Source organism: Monodelphis domestica, chromosome 6, assembly GCF_027887165.1.
Source record: "Monodelphis domestica isolate mMonDom1 chromosome 6, mMonDom1.pri, whole genome shotgun sequence".
Classification (NCBI taxonomy): domain Eukaryota; kingdom Metazoa; phylum Chordata; class Mammalia; order Didelphimorphia; family Didelphidae; genus Monodelphis; species Monodelphis domestica.
In genome coordinates this window covers 216,579,545-216,595,762 of record NC_077232.1, presented here as the reverse complement: position 1 = coordinate 216,595,762, position 16,218 = coordinate 216,579,545, and the positions used below count along the sequence as shown (strand labels likewise).

The following is a 16,218-nucleotide window of genomic DNA, read 5'->3' as shown; positions in this document are numbered from 1 at the left end:
GATTGTAGTCTAAAACAATTAAATTCCCCCCTCCTTCATGCCCTTTACAGAAATTTACTGAAAATGAGCATCCTACAAGGGAGGAGAGTTCCAAGCCAATCTAAAAGGAGGGCCACGAACTGGTCCCTCCCTCTGGACCGCCATTTGGAAAATACCACACTTGGTTTTGGCCAGAATGGAAAAATACAATATTAACAAATGGCAGAATTTGGCTCTTGGTCATTCTCTTTGCCTTCCCCTTGCAACTCTCCATCCAGACCAACTCAAACTCAGTTTTCTGGAGCAGCAAACACCCTCTGCACTAGACTTGTACCTCTAGGACCCACGTCTTCGGTCCCTGGAGAAGTTAGTTTACTTAATTTTTGGAACTTCTGCCCTACAGTACAGATTATGGCATGAAGTTAGCATAAACTAGCCTTCTATTTTCTATTAGCCAAACATTGGCCCATGCATCACCTCCAGCTGTCCATTGAGGCTATTTTCTACACCTATTTTCAATACCCCATCTCTTTTCTCCTCTCGCCGGTCATCCTCATCAAATCAATGGCACCACCCTTCTAGAAAGGGCTTGGCAGTTGACTTCAGCGTCTCTGTGGCCCCTTCCCTGCATCTCTTGTTCGTCCCTGTTTGAATGCAAGCTTGTGGGGTAAGGATGGTCTCTTTACAGAAGGGTATCCTCAATGCTTAGCACAGTCCCTGCTTAATGTATGCATTTTCATCCATTTAAGAAGTTTCTGGAGCAAAATGTATGGTACCTATTATGAGTTATTTAAATATTGTCTAATTATTAAGTAGAACACAAATACAAGTAAATGGAATTATTCAGTGAAAGTACGAATTCAAGAAACCAAAGAGGAAGAGCATTGTAATATAGGTAAGAGTACTAGGCTTGGTGTCAGGAGTGACCTGGATGCTCTCTCTGGCACTTAGCTGGGAAACTCTGACCAAGTCACTTAATTTCTACAAGCCTCCATTTCCTCATCTGTAAAATGGGGCTACCCCCCATATTACCCTGGTTGTTATGCAGATCACGGGAGAAAATGGATATAATCTTCGAGTTAGTAACTCAAATCCCTTGACAAGTCCATCTCTAAGATACCTTCTAGCCCCGATTTGATGATTTTTATATTTGAGAGAAGAAAACACCGATGACACAAACGAATGCAACTCCCTCATGGACCTAAGAAATTCTAATTTAAAATTCACACCTAACTCTGGGTCTGGAACTGTGTTATTGGAGATATAAAAGATGGGCAGACTCCCCTCTCTGGTAGGATGTAGATACATCAAATATTTAGGAAACAATTCAAGGAAAATAAAAAGCAAGGGAACACGTCTTTGTACACACACACAGAGGAATTCAGAATAACAGATCCTTTCTCGGAAAACATGAATAATCAGCTATGTCTTGAAGAATGCCAACTACCAGATAAGAGTAGGAAGGCAAGAAGAGGTCAAGTTCCATGAGTAAGTATGAGCTATGGGAGAAAGGAAGAGAAGATGAAGAAGATTGGCTTGCCTGAAAGTGGGTAAGTCTGAGGTTGGTCAGAGGCTCTTAAGCAATAAACTGAGCTTTATTTTTATTTAAATTTTTTATTTACACTGTGGGAGTAGAAACACAGAAGAAAAACAACCAATTGAATACATGGCTCAAGGGGATATAGTTGGGGATGTAGACTCTAAATGAACATCCTAATGCAAACACCAACAACATGGAAATAGGTTCTGATCAAGGACACATGTAATACCCAATGAAATTGTCATCAGCTGCGGGAAGGGTGGGGGCAGGGGAGGGAGGGAAATAATGTAATTATTGTAACCAAGGAATAATGTTCTAAATTGACTAAATAAATTAACTAAAAAAATTTTAAAAAATTATTTACACTTTAATGGATAAGGAAGAAATGGAAGGTTCATAAGTAGGCTACGGACAATATTTTAGGAAGAATATTCTGGCACCAGTGTACAGGAATGGCTTGGAGTGAAAAAGTTGAGAGGCAAGGCTTATTAACCAGAGTTTTATTTAATAGAACACAATATTTATTAGACAATATTTAAGTACCTCCTAATAGGTGTCGAATACACTTATTATTAACAAAATCAGGATAACAAGGGGAAGAATTAGATCTGGTGGTTAACAATGAGCCTCTAAGGGAAGAAACAAACCTAAGGTACTGACATGCAGAAAAGAGGAACCCACAGACCCTTGGCTACACCTAAACAGAAAAGACAGAAAAATGTGCGTTATATAAAAAATCCTGAGATTTTAAATCTGGAGAGATGGTAGGGATCGACAATTCAGGCACTGGGGCAAGGTAGAGCCAGGATTTCCTCCTGCCCAGCAACAACTCTGTCCCCAAGTAAGTCTTCACAAAGTTTCCATTTCAAACAAAACAGCAGGGTCAAGGTCAGAGTTTTTCAGGTTTCAAATGAACATTATCTAACAAAGGGATTGTTTTGTTGTGGTGGTTTTTTTTTTAAAATCTGAACTTAAAAGGCCTCCAGAGAGTTGATCCAACCCTAATGAGGAAAAGTACCTCGTCTGCCTTTCAAACCCGTCCTTAACTCCCTAATCACAGAAGGGATCTCGAACCGGAGCAGCCACTGAAGAAGCTGCACTACATCTGACCCTACCTAGTCCGAGTTGCTAGAAAGGAGCCTTCTCCACTGCCAACGGAAGGAAACATCCCTTAGCATTGTAACTTCACCGCTACTCAATTTATTACAGCAGAACTGCTGAAGCCGAAGGTCTGTCAACATTTCCATTATAAACTTCTATTTTCAGAGTCTTATAACTCAGCCATAATAATTCACTCTGGGCTAAAGCCCGATGTCAGCCTGGGAAGGACTTTTATTTATTTAATAATTCTAAGTGAATTTTTCACACTTGTGAAACCGCCCAATGTGGAGCCTTGGCAGCTGCTGTCCTCTAAGGATCCAGGACAAGGACGGACACCTCCACGTTCACTGGTGGGAATGAGCAGGGGGATTCTTGAGTGGGCAGAAGAGGTCCAAACCTGGACTTCCAATTGGGAAGACGAGTTCAGAGCCCAGATCTGACTTGCTACCCGCTTGGCTATGAGCAAACTGCTGTCTGAAGCTCAGTTTCTTTGCTTGTAAAATGGTAACATCTACGACACTTATTTCAACTAACAGGGTCAAATTAGACAAAGTACAAACTTAGGGCGGGAAGAGACCTTAGAGGCCATCTGACAGAAGTCTCTTTAAAAGGGGGATGGGGGGGAAGAGTTAGATGCTTCAGTAGACACAGAGCCAGGCCTGGAGTTGGAAAGTCCTGGGTTCAAATCAGACCTCAGAGATAGTGTGATCCTGGGCTAAGTCATTTAACCACTCTTTTGCCTTGGAACCAATACTTGTTATTAATTCTAAGACAGAAGGGAAGAGGGAAAGGAGGGAAGGAAGAAAGGAGAGGAAAGGAAAAGAGAGGAGAGGAGAGGGGGAGGAAGGGAAGGAAGGAATCTATTTTTGTGGGGAAAACACAATCTGGAGTCAGAAGGCCTGAATTCAAATCCATGGGTACTATTTCCTACCTGCAAGGCCCTGGGACCACTTAGACTTCATCTGTAACATTAGGGATTTGACTACATATGACTTTTTAAGGTCATCTCCACCTCCAAAGCTATGATCCTATTATTTACCTTAATCCCTTGGGAGGAATGGGAGTAGCCCTAATAAGGAAACTGAATTGGGAATCAGAGAAGTTAATTAGCTTTCACAAATGGGGTGAGGAGGCAGGGAAGGAATTTGAACTCAAATTCTCTGAGTCCAAGTCTAGTACAAGCACTTTGAAAAAATTTAATGCATGATTTAAATTCAATTATATTGCCATTCTATCCTGGACATTACTAGAACCATAAAGGGAAGAGGGAATGACTAGTTAATGTTTATAAATGATAGTAACCAACTTTCTTTGGGAGAAAAGGAAACACATTTGCTTCTTCCCTCAAGAGGCCACAACCTTCAACAAGATGTAAGAAGTGCTTACATCTGCTCTTCAGTTCACTGTATGGACAGCTAATTGAAGGGTTTTTAACTTTTCAGATGATTTTTTTTTTTAAATCTTAGTGATATTTTGAAGGCTTGAGCTGCTGTCTTTGGCAAAATGCAGAAATTACACCTTGAATGGAATGACTGATCTTATTTGGTAAGGTGTGCCACTGATTAAGAGGGGGTCTCATTGTACTTACACAGTTATTAGTCACCATAAATCACCACTTAAGGGGTTATAGTAATCATTAATAAGGCAACTTTTCAAAAGACCTTAGGAGCCAGATCTGAATTTATATCATCTCTGGAAAGACCATCCCACAAGATTATAAATTTACACCATCTCTGGAAAGACCATCCCACAAGATTATAAATTTACACCATCTCTGGAAAGACCACCCCACAAGACTGTAACTCCTTGAGGGTGGGAACTCTTGTCCCTTTAAGGATCCCCAGCATTTAGCAACACCTGGCATGTGGTCCAGCTTAATAAATGTTTATATATATATATATATATATATATACACATATATACATATATATATATATGCAAAAGAAAGGCTTTGTCTGAAAAGGCAGCAGTAAAACAAAACTTATAAAATGATTCCCTTCCTGGAAGCAGCTAGATGGCTTAATGGGTTGGGAGAAAATAGTCCTGGGTTTGAATCCCTTATGGCTCTTCAATCCTGGAATCAATATTGATTCTAAAGGTAAGAGCTTAAAAAAATAGCCTTTCCAAAAAGTTTCTTCGGTTTGTTTGGTGTGGGTTGTTTTTTTAAAAGTGAATGTTATGCTTTTCCCCAAAGCATCATAAAGGAATTCTACTACAATGGCACAAAAATTCTTACCAAAAGTACATTAATTTTGCCTTCATTTCTAAGCAGCAAGAGGTCAAAGAAGGGAATATTTTATTTTCTATCTTCCCCACCTTTGGACGGTGGGTCTCTCCTCCTTTTGCAGCAGACTGTACAACAGCACGACCCTTTAAATATCCCTTTCAGGTACATTTCTGGAAGTTAGTGGACTGTAATTGAATTTTTACAAAAGTATGACACCCTCCCCCTGTCACTTTCCTCCGCTTCCGCTCCTCCCAGGAACTCTGCCAGTTTCAGTCTTCAGTTTAGTCGGGCCCCAGGCTCTGACAGAGGAGAGGAGTCTCCCAAGGGTTAGTACAAGGCAAAGCAGGGCTATGTGCTGACAAAGGCTTGCATTTCCTTCTCCTGGACATATGGTCCAGGCTGGCAGGCATTTTCAAAGACATCAAGCTAACAATGCTACTGGGTCAGCAAATGAGTTGAATCTGTCCAAGGGGGCTAGCTTAGGCGGGGAGGTTAGAATGACCTGCTCCAGAATAATGCATCAGGCAGGTGCTGTAACTTTTCCAATAGATGCACAGACCGGCGGGAAGGGAAGAAGCTGCATGCAGCTCCCTCCCAAGTAGAGCACAGCTTTCTGTAACTAATGTTCCAAGGTGTCTGACTAAACCCTCAAAAGCAAGCGAGTGTTAAAGCTAACACTCTCGCCTTCAGCCGGGCAGACAAATGTGTCCCTAAGGGAGCCGCCAGCCTCAACAGGAGACAGCGGGAGCTCAAAGCAGGTAGCTCCACTCCTAGTCAGGGCTGGGAGGCAGATGGGAAGCTCGGATAGCCTCAGCTTAGACAAGTCCACACACATGAACTAAGGTGCCTACTGTGTGCCGAGCACTGAGTTAAGTGCAAGGGATACAAAGAAGCAAAAACAGTCCCTGCCCTCAAGGAGCTCACAATTGAATGGCAGACAAACATGCAAACAACTATGTACAAACAAAATACATGGAGATGCAGACCTCCAGTAAATAGCCTTAAAGGAACCTTGGAGGAGGTGGTTGTCTCCACCACCCCGCTGTCATCCAGTCCCTTTCCTTTGCAAACCCAAGCCAACTCACCCGGGCGCAAAGACTCGCAACTGCCCGGACCTAGGGTGGAGAAAGAGAAGGAGGGAGGTTGGGGACAAGGCTGCAAGTGGACAGGAGAAGCGCCCCCTCCTGCAAACCCCAGGACAGCTCACCGGCCCTCAGCTCCTCTCTCGCAGGGCAAAGAGGAGAGGGAAAGAGGCCTGTCCAGACAGCCCATCCCTTTTCTCCTGGGCCGGGAGTGGTGGACTCGGGGTATCAAGGGGGTTTGGGAGATTAGAGCCGGAGCCCGCGCGGCAGGCAGCAGCAGCGGCGGCGGCGGCAGCCCTGCCTCCTCCTCCTCTTCTCCTCCCCCCTTCCCCGGAGCGCGCGCGCAGCGGGGGGCGCCGGGCTCCGAACGTGAGCCCGGGAATCCGGGAAGCGGGGCGCGACGGCCAGCTAGGGGTTCGGCCCACGCGCCCCGGCGGCGGCAGCATCTCCCCGTCGTCTCAGGCCTGCAGAAGCCGCCGCCGCAGGCCGCAGCCTGGACCAGCCTCCCGTTCGCGCCGGGGCCGGGACGGCGTAGGAGAGAAGGGTGCTGGGAGCCGGGCGGGCAGCTGCAATGGCCAGTCAGGGATACCCCCTTGCCTTGTCCACTTCAGCTAAGCTGCCCCGGCGGGCGCTGCTACAGCTGCAGCAGCAGCACCGGGTATCATTAGCGAAATCCGGGGGCGGGGAAGCGCTAAAGGAAGGGGGGGGGGGGGTAAGGGAGGCGGGGCAGGACAGAGAGGAGGCGATGCTAGTACACCGTCTGGGTGTGCGTGGAGGGAGGGGTGCCACGGGGGGCTCGGGCACCCCCGGAGCTGCCCACCCCCGCCTCCACGGCTGTAGCGGCAGCACCACCTGCGGAGCTGCGGCGGACAGACACCCACTTTCTCAGACGGCCCCCCCAACACCCCCCAGCCGCCTCCCCCTCCTCCCGCCATACGCGCCGAACCCCCGCACAAGTTACTGGTCCCACCCCGCCGCGGGTCACTCACCCTCATCCCATTGAGCGGGTTCTGGCCGTCAGGCCGGGGGGACAGGGATGACCAAAGCACCACCAGCCCCAGAAAGCTTCCTACCACCAGCAAACTGCGTAAGATGAACCCGATCTTCAGCCTCATCTTCCTCGGGTGGCAGCAGCGGCAGCGGCAGCAGCAGCGGGAGACACACCAGCCCCAGCGCAGCCGCCGCCGCCACCACCACGGCTTTTTCCCTCCCTCCTCCTTCCACCCCCCTTTCCCTCCTCCAGCCCTGCTCCTCCGGCTGCTCTCCTCCTCCTCCTCCCCCCCCCTCTCCCTCCTCCTCCTCTTCCCCCTTCCCTCCCCCCCTGCTACCGCTGCCGCCCTCCCCGCTCACTCCCTGCCTGCCCTTGGCAGCTCCCAGATCCGGAACTCCCCTATGCTCTCCACCTTCTTCCCTTAACTCTTTTTCCGCCTGCCGCCCCCTCCCAGCAGCCTGCCCGCCCGCCACCACTGCAGCTGCTTCCCCGGGTTCTGAGCACCAACTCCTCTACCAGCTTCTGGTTTGCCCGAATCTTCCCTTCCGCCGCTCGAGCCCCCACAAACGCCGCTCTCGGGGTTCTGCACTGATGTGCCCCCGCCAACCTCCTTCCCGAGTCGTGCCAAGCTCTGCCCACCCGCGACCCTCCGCCTCTCTTCTCCATCGTACACAGCCGACCCTGTCTCCTCGTTGGCGGGCGGGCTCCCCAACCTCACGCACCCGAAACTCTCAGCCCCTTTCTGTCCCTACCCCAACCCCTCCTTCTTGGGGTCTGCGTCTGACATAGCATAAGCCCCGAGCCTTTGGAGTTTCTCAGAGCTGCACAAACTTTCCCCCCTCCCCACGCCACTCCTCTTCTTAGGATTATTAATAACTTCTTAACTTAAGAGGAAAGCCCCCGGTTTTAACCTTGAAGACGAGCCCACTCTGGGTTATGACCTTCCCTACTGTACCCCAGCGCCCCCAAACTCCAGCCGAGAGGATCGGAAACCAGGAAGTCTAGAACCGGAGCGGCAGCAGCTCCACGTGGCTGATTTGTAGCCCCGAGGATTTTTTCTTATTGATTGTTCTCGCTTTTTCACCGGGCTCCTTAAGGAGGTGGATTTGTAACTGAAAGGCCCAGGTGAGTTGTGCAAATATCAGGCTACCAGTGCAGGCTGGAGAGGCTCAATTGTAAAACCTGGTATTTCACTTTGTCCTGGGCGAGATAGAAGCGAGCCGAGCTTTCCCCCATCCTCCTTTCCTTTTCTGTCACGTTCTGTGCAAATAAAGGCAATATTGAAACTTAGCAAGCCTGCTGAACTCGACTCCCTTTTTTATACGGAGAAATGATTTTAACGTCTCTTTTCCAGACTCGCCCTTCTCAACGATTTTTTTGTTTCTAGTGGCCTCCCCCCCCCACCCCCAAATGTGTTTGTTGAAAGACTTAGGAGACCGAATCTGTTGAGTGGGGGCCAAGCCTTTATGTGTTCCATTATGAACTTTCAGTAAATATTATACCAAATGTCTCCACCCTAAGGAACTATTCTTTCTCCTCCTTTCTGCACAAGCTGTCATTTTTTATTATACCAGGAAGTGGCAAACAGCCCTGCCCCATATTTAGCAAAACAATACTGCAGGAACCCAAAAAGAGAAGGGGGGAAAAAAAGGACAATTTGGGTAGAGCTCGCCTTTATTCTGCATATTTTACATTTACTCGATTTTTTAAAAAGTTGAATGAAGATGTTTGATGGTGGTTGTTTTTTAACTTACATCTTAAGTCTTGTTGCAACGTTGCAAGGACCTGGGGAGATTGTCAGTTCATATAGATGAGTAGTATTCTATAAGTGATGAGAGAGAGCATTCATTTGTAACAGTTCTAATAGACTGATGGATTTTTACATTATTAAGGAGTCAGAAGTACCTTTTCCTGGGCTTGCTGCATACAGGGGCTCTTGGTAAAAACTGAGAATTGTGGTAATGGCTTCAAGACTGCTAAGATTAATTGCAGTAGTAAATAAGATTGTGAGAGGATCCCTCTACATTTTAAGGATTTAGGGGATATTTGGAGGGGAAAAAATAGGTGGAATCTCAAGTTCATGAAATTCTTACTTTTAGATGCACTTGAATTTTTAAAGGCCTTGTTGCCCAGGGCTCTAAAAGATCTTATTCAAAATAGAAACCAAAATTTATGCCACTCACAACATTTGATATTAGTTGTACAGATTTCTTTCCATAATCCTATCAGATTTCTGTAAATCAGTGTTTAAGTAACAATGTCATTCAATTTCCATTCATGGTCACTTTTCAGTGGGTGGATTGTTAATAAATTTTAACCTGGTACCATTTGGAAATAAACAGAGATAGAAGACCAACTGTCAAAACCAATTGCCTTTGGTCACTATATGAACTCAAGGTGCATTTGAATCAGTGACCTATAAATTAAAGGCTTACATATCCCATTACCAATCCCCTGAATCATTTAATCACCTCCTCTTGGAAGATTTAGAGAAAGCATATCTGGAAAGTAGAGTACCCACAAGTTGTTTTTTTTCTTCCAAGAAATACCTTACTATCACATAGAAATAAAGAATTATTAAGAAAGATGTCAATAGTCCCTGAACAATTTGCAGGGATCCAGGAGAAAAAAACACTATTCATAAGCAAAGGATAAACTATGGGAGTGGAAACACCGAGGAAAAGCAACTGCCAGAATACAGCAGTTGAGGGGACATGACAGAGGATAGACTCTAAATGAACACTCTAATGCAAATATTATCAACAAAGCAATGGGTTCAAATCAAGAAAACATCTAATGCCCAGTGGACTTACGCGTCGGCTATGGGGGGGGGGGGGGGAGAGGAAAAGAAAATGATCTATGTCTTTAACGAATAATGCTTGGAAATGATCAAATAAAATATATTTTAAAAAAATAAAAAAAGAAAGATGTCAATAGTACTATACTATAAAATTATTATTTTTATTAAGCATGTACTGGATGTCTCAAAGGGACAGCTAAACAGTACAGTAGATAGAGTCTTGGGCTGGAAATCGGAAAAACCTGAGTTCAAATCCAGTCTCAGATATTTACTAGCTGTATGACCCTGTTAAAAAAGGGTTTAACCCTGTTTGCCCCAATTTCCTCATCTATAAAATGAGCTAGAGAAGGAATGACAAAACACTCCAGTGTTTTTGCCAAGAAACGCCTCCCCCCAAAGTTGTCACAAAGAATGACTAAAAACCAGGGATGTCTAAAAAGTGTTAGTGTCATTTGAAGCTTTTAAACTTTAAACAGAAGCTTTAAATACTAGCTTTACTAATATTGACTGTCTCCCACCTTGCCCCTCAACTCACCCCTCTTCTGAAAGTCCCTATTTCTGCTACAGTAATCATTCTCCTTAGAGTAACCTAGAATCACCATCTTCCTCAATTCCTCATTTTTCCTCCTTCACAGTGCCCAATCAGATACCATATTTTGCTGATACTGGGAGTCCAAGAACCAGATTGTCCAGCTTAGCTCCCTCACTACTTGTATGACTTTAGGTAAATGATTCAATCTCCTGGACCTTAGTTTCCTCCTGTGTAAAATGAGAAAGTTGGACTAGATGACCTCAGAGGCCCTTCACACTTTCAGATCTCCTATTCTGTGAACATCTCTCCCATCTGTATGTACTCTTCTTCCCAGTCATAGTCACCAGCTAGTTCAGGCTGTCATTACCTATCCTTGCCTAGACATTGAAATGGCTTCCTGATTGGTCTTCCTCTTTCCAGTGTCTAAATCATCATCTACAAGGCTATCAAAGTGATATTCCTTCAATACAGTTCTGAACATGTCACCACCCTCCTCAAGAAACTATAATGACTCCCTACTGCCATTATGAAAAATGCAAACTCTTCTGTTTGGCATTTAAAGCCCTTCACATTGGCTCTGGCCCAGCAGACTTGTTATCTGTTTATTATTTATTATTTAACAATTTTATTATTATCACAACCCTTCAGATATTCTATAGTCCAGCCAAATTCACTTGTTTTCTCTCTATGACATTTTTTCCCCTACACCCTTCTCACTTCCTCTCTTGGAACCCTTCTCCTTCAAAGCTTAGTTTGGGTGCTACATCCTACCTGAAGCCTTTCTTGATCCCCCAGCTGCTAGTACCTCTCCTTTGAATGTATTTGCCTTGTATGTATTTTGTATAAACTTAGCTGTGTACACATGGCTTCCCAGGACCAAAAATGTAAGCTCTTTGGTAGGTGGAGTATTTAATTTTTGTCATTATATCTCCAACTTCTAGTAGGTGCTTAATACATACCTATTAATTGATTGTTGATAATCTACAGTCTCCCCCTCCCCCCCCCCAGGTAGACATATTTTGATCCAAACAAAACCATTTGTTTTGTTCTAAACATCAACCACATCACACTCAGAGTACCTTCATTTTTTGCCTTATTTGATATTAATAATCAGAGGATCATAGAACAAAGTGCTCTTTTAATGATCTTGGTATGGTTTGAAGACTTCTTTGAAGAGGAACCTTTTGGAGGAGATCTTAACCAAATCCAAAGGTCTTTAATCGGTAGTAAATACAGTGGGATTTTATGCTTTTTGAACCTTTCTCTCCTGGGTAAATGTAAAGAAGTGATGTGCTATGGGGAATAGAGATAGCATGGACTCAGGGAAGTACATCTGGCTCACATGATCTGGCATAAAGAAAAGTGAATGTAGAAAATGCAACTTAAGAGCCCTTTATAACCTCCTTCTCCTCCTTTGATTGGTTAAACCCTAAATCTGTGTTTTGATTGGATAAGCCCCAATCCTTGTTTTGATTGGTTAAAACCTGTTTGAATAGTTAGGAGAATTGACTTTGTAAATTTCACATTCCCATTAGATTACTTTTGAGATAAGATTGTAACTCTCAAGTAATCAGCCAGTGATGAATGACCATCTTTGCTCAGGGACCTGGATAAAAGGGAGTGTGTTCTCTCTTTTCACTTACTTGCTGTAACACTGGCTCATAAATGTCTATTCTGGAGAGGATAAAATAAAAGAGCCTTTGACACACTGACTCTGAGTTTGAGTTCAAGATTAATTTTGACTCCTTCCTCTCATGTGCTAAGGAATATTCTATATGGTAGCTTTCCTTTCTCCTCCTATTTTCATATTTTATTATAATAAAACTGTTATTTATATACTGTTCTAAGGCTCACTGAGCATATTGCAGATATTTTTTTGTTCATTCTTCTAGCATTTTTTTTGAGATATTCTGTGACTCCGGACAAGTCACTTAATCTCTGTTTCCTCCTCTGTAAAATGAAGAGCTGGAACTTTTGATTCTAAAGCTAGGATCCTAAGTATCTGACTAGATTGTCAGGCCGCAGGATAGGTGTAGGAGATTTAAAAAAAATTTTTTTTTGTCTCTGCTCTGGAGTTTATATTCTGTAGGAAGAAGCATGTCTATTGAAAATAAAATGCAAATCCCACACACTGTGGGGTGGGATACCAGCAGCCCAGGTTCAGGTAGGTCTCCTGTAGGTTGGGGCACTTTAAATACGTTTTAAAGAAAACAATGGATTTCATGAGGCAGAGATGAGGAGGGAGTGATACCCGCATGGGTGATCCCCCTACATTAAGGCACTGGGATGAGAGATGTGATGTCAAGGATGGTGGAAAGCTAGGGAGCCAGATTTTGTTGTTGCTATTCAGTTTTTTCTTGTGATCCCATTTGGATTTGGGGGGGGCAAAGATACTAGAGTGCTTTGCCATTTTTCTTCTCTGGTTCATTTTACAGATGAGGCAAACAGAGTGAAGTGACTTGCCCAGGGTCACCCAGCTAGTATCTGAAGCCAGATTTGAACTTGGGTCTTTCTGACTCTAGGCCTGGCGCTCTATGCACCTTGCTGCCTAGCAGAGTTTAGGTCAGTTTAGCAAGCGTGTAGAGTATGTAAAGGAGGAACCCTAGAGAGGTAGACTTGGAGTGAGATGGTGGAGGCATTCAATGATCAAGTGATGGGTTTATATTTGGTCCCAGGTTCTTGAGTGGGAGAGACCCACAGTCAGATCTGGGTTTAAGGAATATTAACTTTAGCAATGACCTGTGTGGGGAGTGGATTGGAGACACCAGAGTCTTGAGACAGAGAGGGAACAACGAGGAGGGAGCTCCAGGGACCCAAACAAGAGGGGATGAGGACCTGAATGGTGACAGTGGCTGTAGAACTGGAAATGGGGGATGGCTCTGTGGGCTTTCGGAGGGGATGCGAGATGAGGCTCAGCCTCTTTTTCGATGGAACTAGAGAGGGAGGTCAAGAAGTCCAAAAGGGTTCTGATGTTCAAACCTGGGCCATTTCAAGAACGGAGATGCTTTCTATAGAAATAGGAATGTTTGGGGAAAGGCTGGGTTTAAGAGAAAAATAAAAAGAGATCCCTTTTGGATGTGCTTGATTCAAGCGTTTTAGGTCACACAGTCAATAAAGGGATGGATTTGGGGGTGGGAAAGCCTAAATTTCAAATCTTGCCTTTCTAGAGGTAAGACTCTGGGAGCATCATTTAAATGCTCTCTGCCACAGTTTCCTTATCTGTAAAATAAGGTTAATAATAGCACCTACATCGAAGGATTTTATGAGGATCAAGCCCTTTGCAAAGCTTAAATGGCTATATAAATGTCAACTATTGTTATCATTGATCTCTAAGTGGAGATGTCCGACAGGCAGTTGGTGATAGGAAACTAGAATTCAAGCAAGAACCTGGGGGAAGGCTATCCCAACAGCGGGGCTGGAGGCAGAGTGGGAAGAGTTGAAAGGCTGACATAACAGATATAGCCAAGAGCCTAAGCACAGAGAGAGAAGAAGATCCAGGACAGGATTGGCGAGCCTGTAAAGGAGACATAGACTGCATGATCAGGCAAGTTGGAGGAGAACCAGGAGGGAAGACCAGAGAGAACGTCTACATCGACCATGTCAAATGCCATTGAGAGGTCAAGAGAGGTGAGACCTGAGAAAAGGCCATCCCATTTGGCCATTGAGAAATGAATGGTCCCCTAGGAAAGGGCCATCTCGGTCCAATGATGAGAGGAGAAGCAGCTGCCAGGGGTCGAGGATTCTCTGATGAGAGCCAGGAGAGAAGAACAGACAGCATTTTCTGGGAGTTTCTGAAGGGAGGAGAGATGGAGGATGTCGGCTTGTGAGGATATCAGGATTGATTGAAGGGATTTTAAGTTTGGGGAAAATCTGAGGATGCTTTGAAGCAGTGGGGATGCAATTAATGGATGAGGAAAGGTGGAAAACTCTAGATTCCCACCTCCTAGATTGGGGCAAAGGAGGAAAAATGAACAGGAATGTTTGGGTGTTTTTCAATGCAGGCAGCTTGACACAGATGGCTTCAATTTTTCCAGTGAAATATTTGGTGAAGTGACTTATCGATCAGGAATGGGGTGAGGCTCATTGGATCATTGATACTCACAGCAGCTCCCTAAGGGAAATACTGCAGGTGGGGTATTATCTCCATTTTACGGATAAGGAAGCACATTCTGATAGAGCGCCAGGAAAGACCTGAGTTAAAATGTGGCCTCAGACACTTAGCTGGGTGACCTTTGGGTAAGTTACTTCACCCTGCTTGCCTCATTTTTTATAAAATGAGCTGGAGAAGGAACTGACAAGCCACTCCTGTTTCTTAGCTGTGTGACCCTGGATGATTTACTTCACCCTGCTTGCCTCAGTTTCTTCATCTGTAAAATGAACTAGAGAAGGAAATGGCCAACCTCTCCAGTCTCTTTGCTGAGAAAACCCCAACAGAAACAACTGAGCGACAATCACCCAACTATTCTTCAGTGCCAACCCAGATCACTCATGACTCCCAGCTCTGGCAGGGCTCACAGTTCCCTTTAAACCCCCGCTTTGGGGACCATAACAGCATCTGCGGTTTTTATCGGGCAGCTCGGTCCCTTCCCTTCTTTCAGCTGTCTTGAGGAGGGATCCTTGAGCCCCCCCAGAATTGTGTCACGTCCAGTCTGGACCCCGCTCTGTGTCTTTTTGCTCCAGTCCAGCTGCTTCTTCAGGCTTCATTTCCTTTAATGCCGCATCTGCTCCCTCGTGTCGCCCATCAGAGACTGCTGTGCTAGAGTCCAAATGTTGTGACTCCACTGTCAGAGATGAGAAAATATTTTGTTAGAGAAATATTGGCAGACGGTTGGAAGGAAAAAAGGAAAAGCGGGGTGGGGGGGGGGTCATTATTTGCTTTACCAAGTAATTCGCAGCATCCTAGAGTTTTTCCAGGGATTCTTCCTAATGTGTCAGGGTTCCCCGTGGAGGATTTAGGATCTCTTTTCCGTTTTCTTCTCTTGTTTCAGGACCAGCCCCACGCCTTTTCTCCTATGTGCTACTGGGGAAACGGTAGTAGTTTTAGAGCTAACCATGTGGAACACTGGGCAGAGAATTGGGCTGGGAGTAAGAAAGCTCTTGTTGAATTGTTTTCGGTCGTTGCTGACTCTTGGTGACCCCATTTGGGAGTTTTCTTGGCAATGGTTGGCCATTTCCTTCTCTGGCTCATTTTACAGATGAGGAAACAGAGGCCAACAAGGTTAAGTGACCCATGCAGGGTCACCCAGCTAGTAAGCTTTTTGGGGTTTTTTTTGGCAAAGATACTGAAATGGTTTGCCATTTCCTTCTCAGGCTCATTTTACAGATAAGGAAACTGAGGGAAATAGGGTTAAGTGACTCATGCAGGGTCACCCAGCTCATAAGCTATTTGGGTTTTTTTTTTTTGGCAAAGATACTGAAATGCTTTGCCATTTCCTTCTCTGGCTCATTTTACAGATGAGGAAACTGAGGCAAACAGGGTTCAGTGACTTGCCCAATGTCACATAGCTACTAAGTGTCTGAAACTGGGTTTGAACTCAGAAATATGAGTCTCTCTGACTCCAGATCCTGGTGCTCTATTGACCACCTAACTGTCCTGGAATGAGGAAAATCTAGGATTCAATTCCATTTCAGATATTTGCTAGTGTTGGAAACCTGGGGCAAGTTTTATTGATCTCTATGTGCTTTTCTTTTTTATCTGAAAAATGAAATGATGAGATTCAGTGGTCTCTAAGGTCTATGCCAGTCCTAAATCTATGATCATTGATTGCCCAAGGGGCTGAGTTCAAATCCTACCTCTGGTACTACTTTCATGGCCTTGGGCATGTCCTAGATGTCAGTTTCCTCGCCTGTAATATAAGGAAATTGAACTAGAGGGTCTTGTAGGAGCTTCCTATGAGTTCAGAACCTGACCTGAATTCAAATACAGCCTCAAACGCTTCATGGCTGTGTGATTTAACTTCTTTTTC

At 44.8% G+C, this 16,218-nt stretch overlaps 1 protein-coding gene across 3 annotated transcripts in view; it reads right to left on the bottom strand.

The window, feature by feature from the left end:
- The window catches only part of GALNT7 (polypeptide N-acetylgalactosaminyltransferase 7), a 214,382-nt gene extending 207,168 nt beyond the window's left edge, over positions 1–7,214 (bottom strand). The window contains exon 1 of one of the 3 annotated variants that reach the window (XM_056802915.1): positions 6,919–7,214. In XM_056802915.1, the coding sequence (XP_056658893.1) occupies positions 6,919–7,044 (126 nt within the window). In that variant the 5' untranslated portion in view covers positions 7,045–7,214. The remainder of the gene's footprint in view (positions 1–6,918) is intronic. The other 2 variants (XM_056802916.1, XM_056802913.1) reach the window with 2 other exon arrangements.
- Between the last annotated feature and the right edge of the window lie 9,004 nt (positions 7,215–16,218).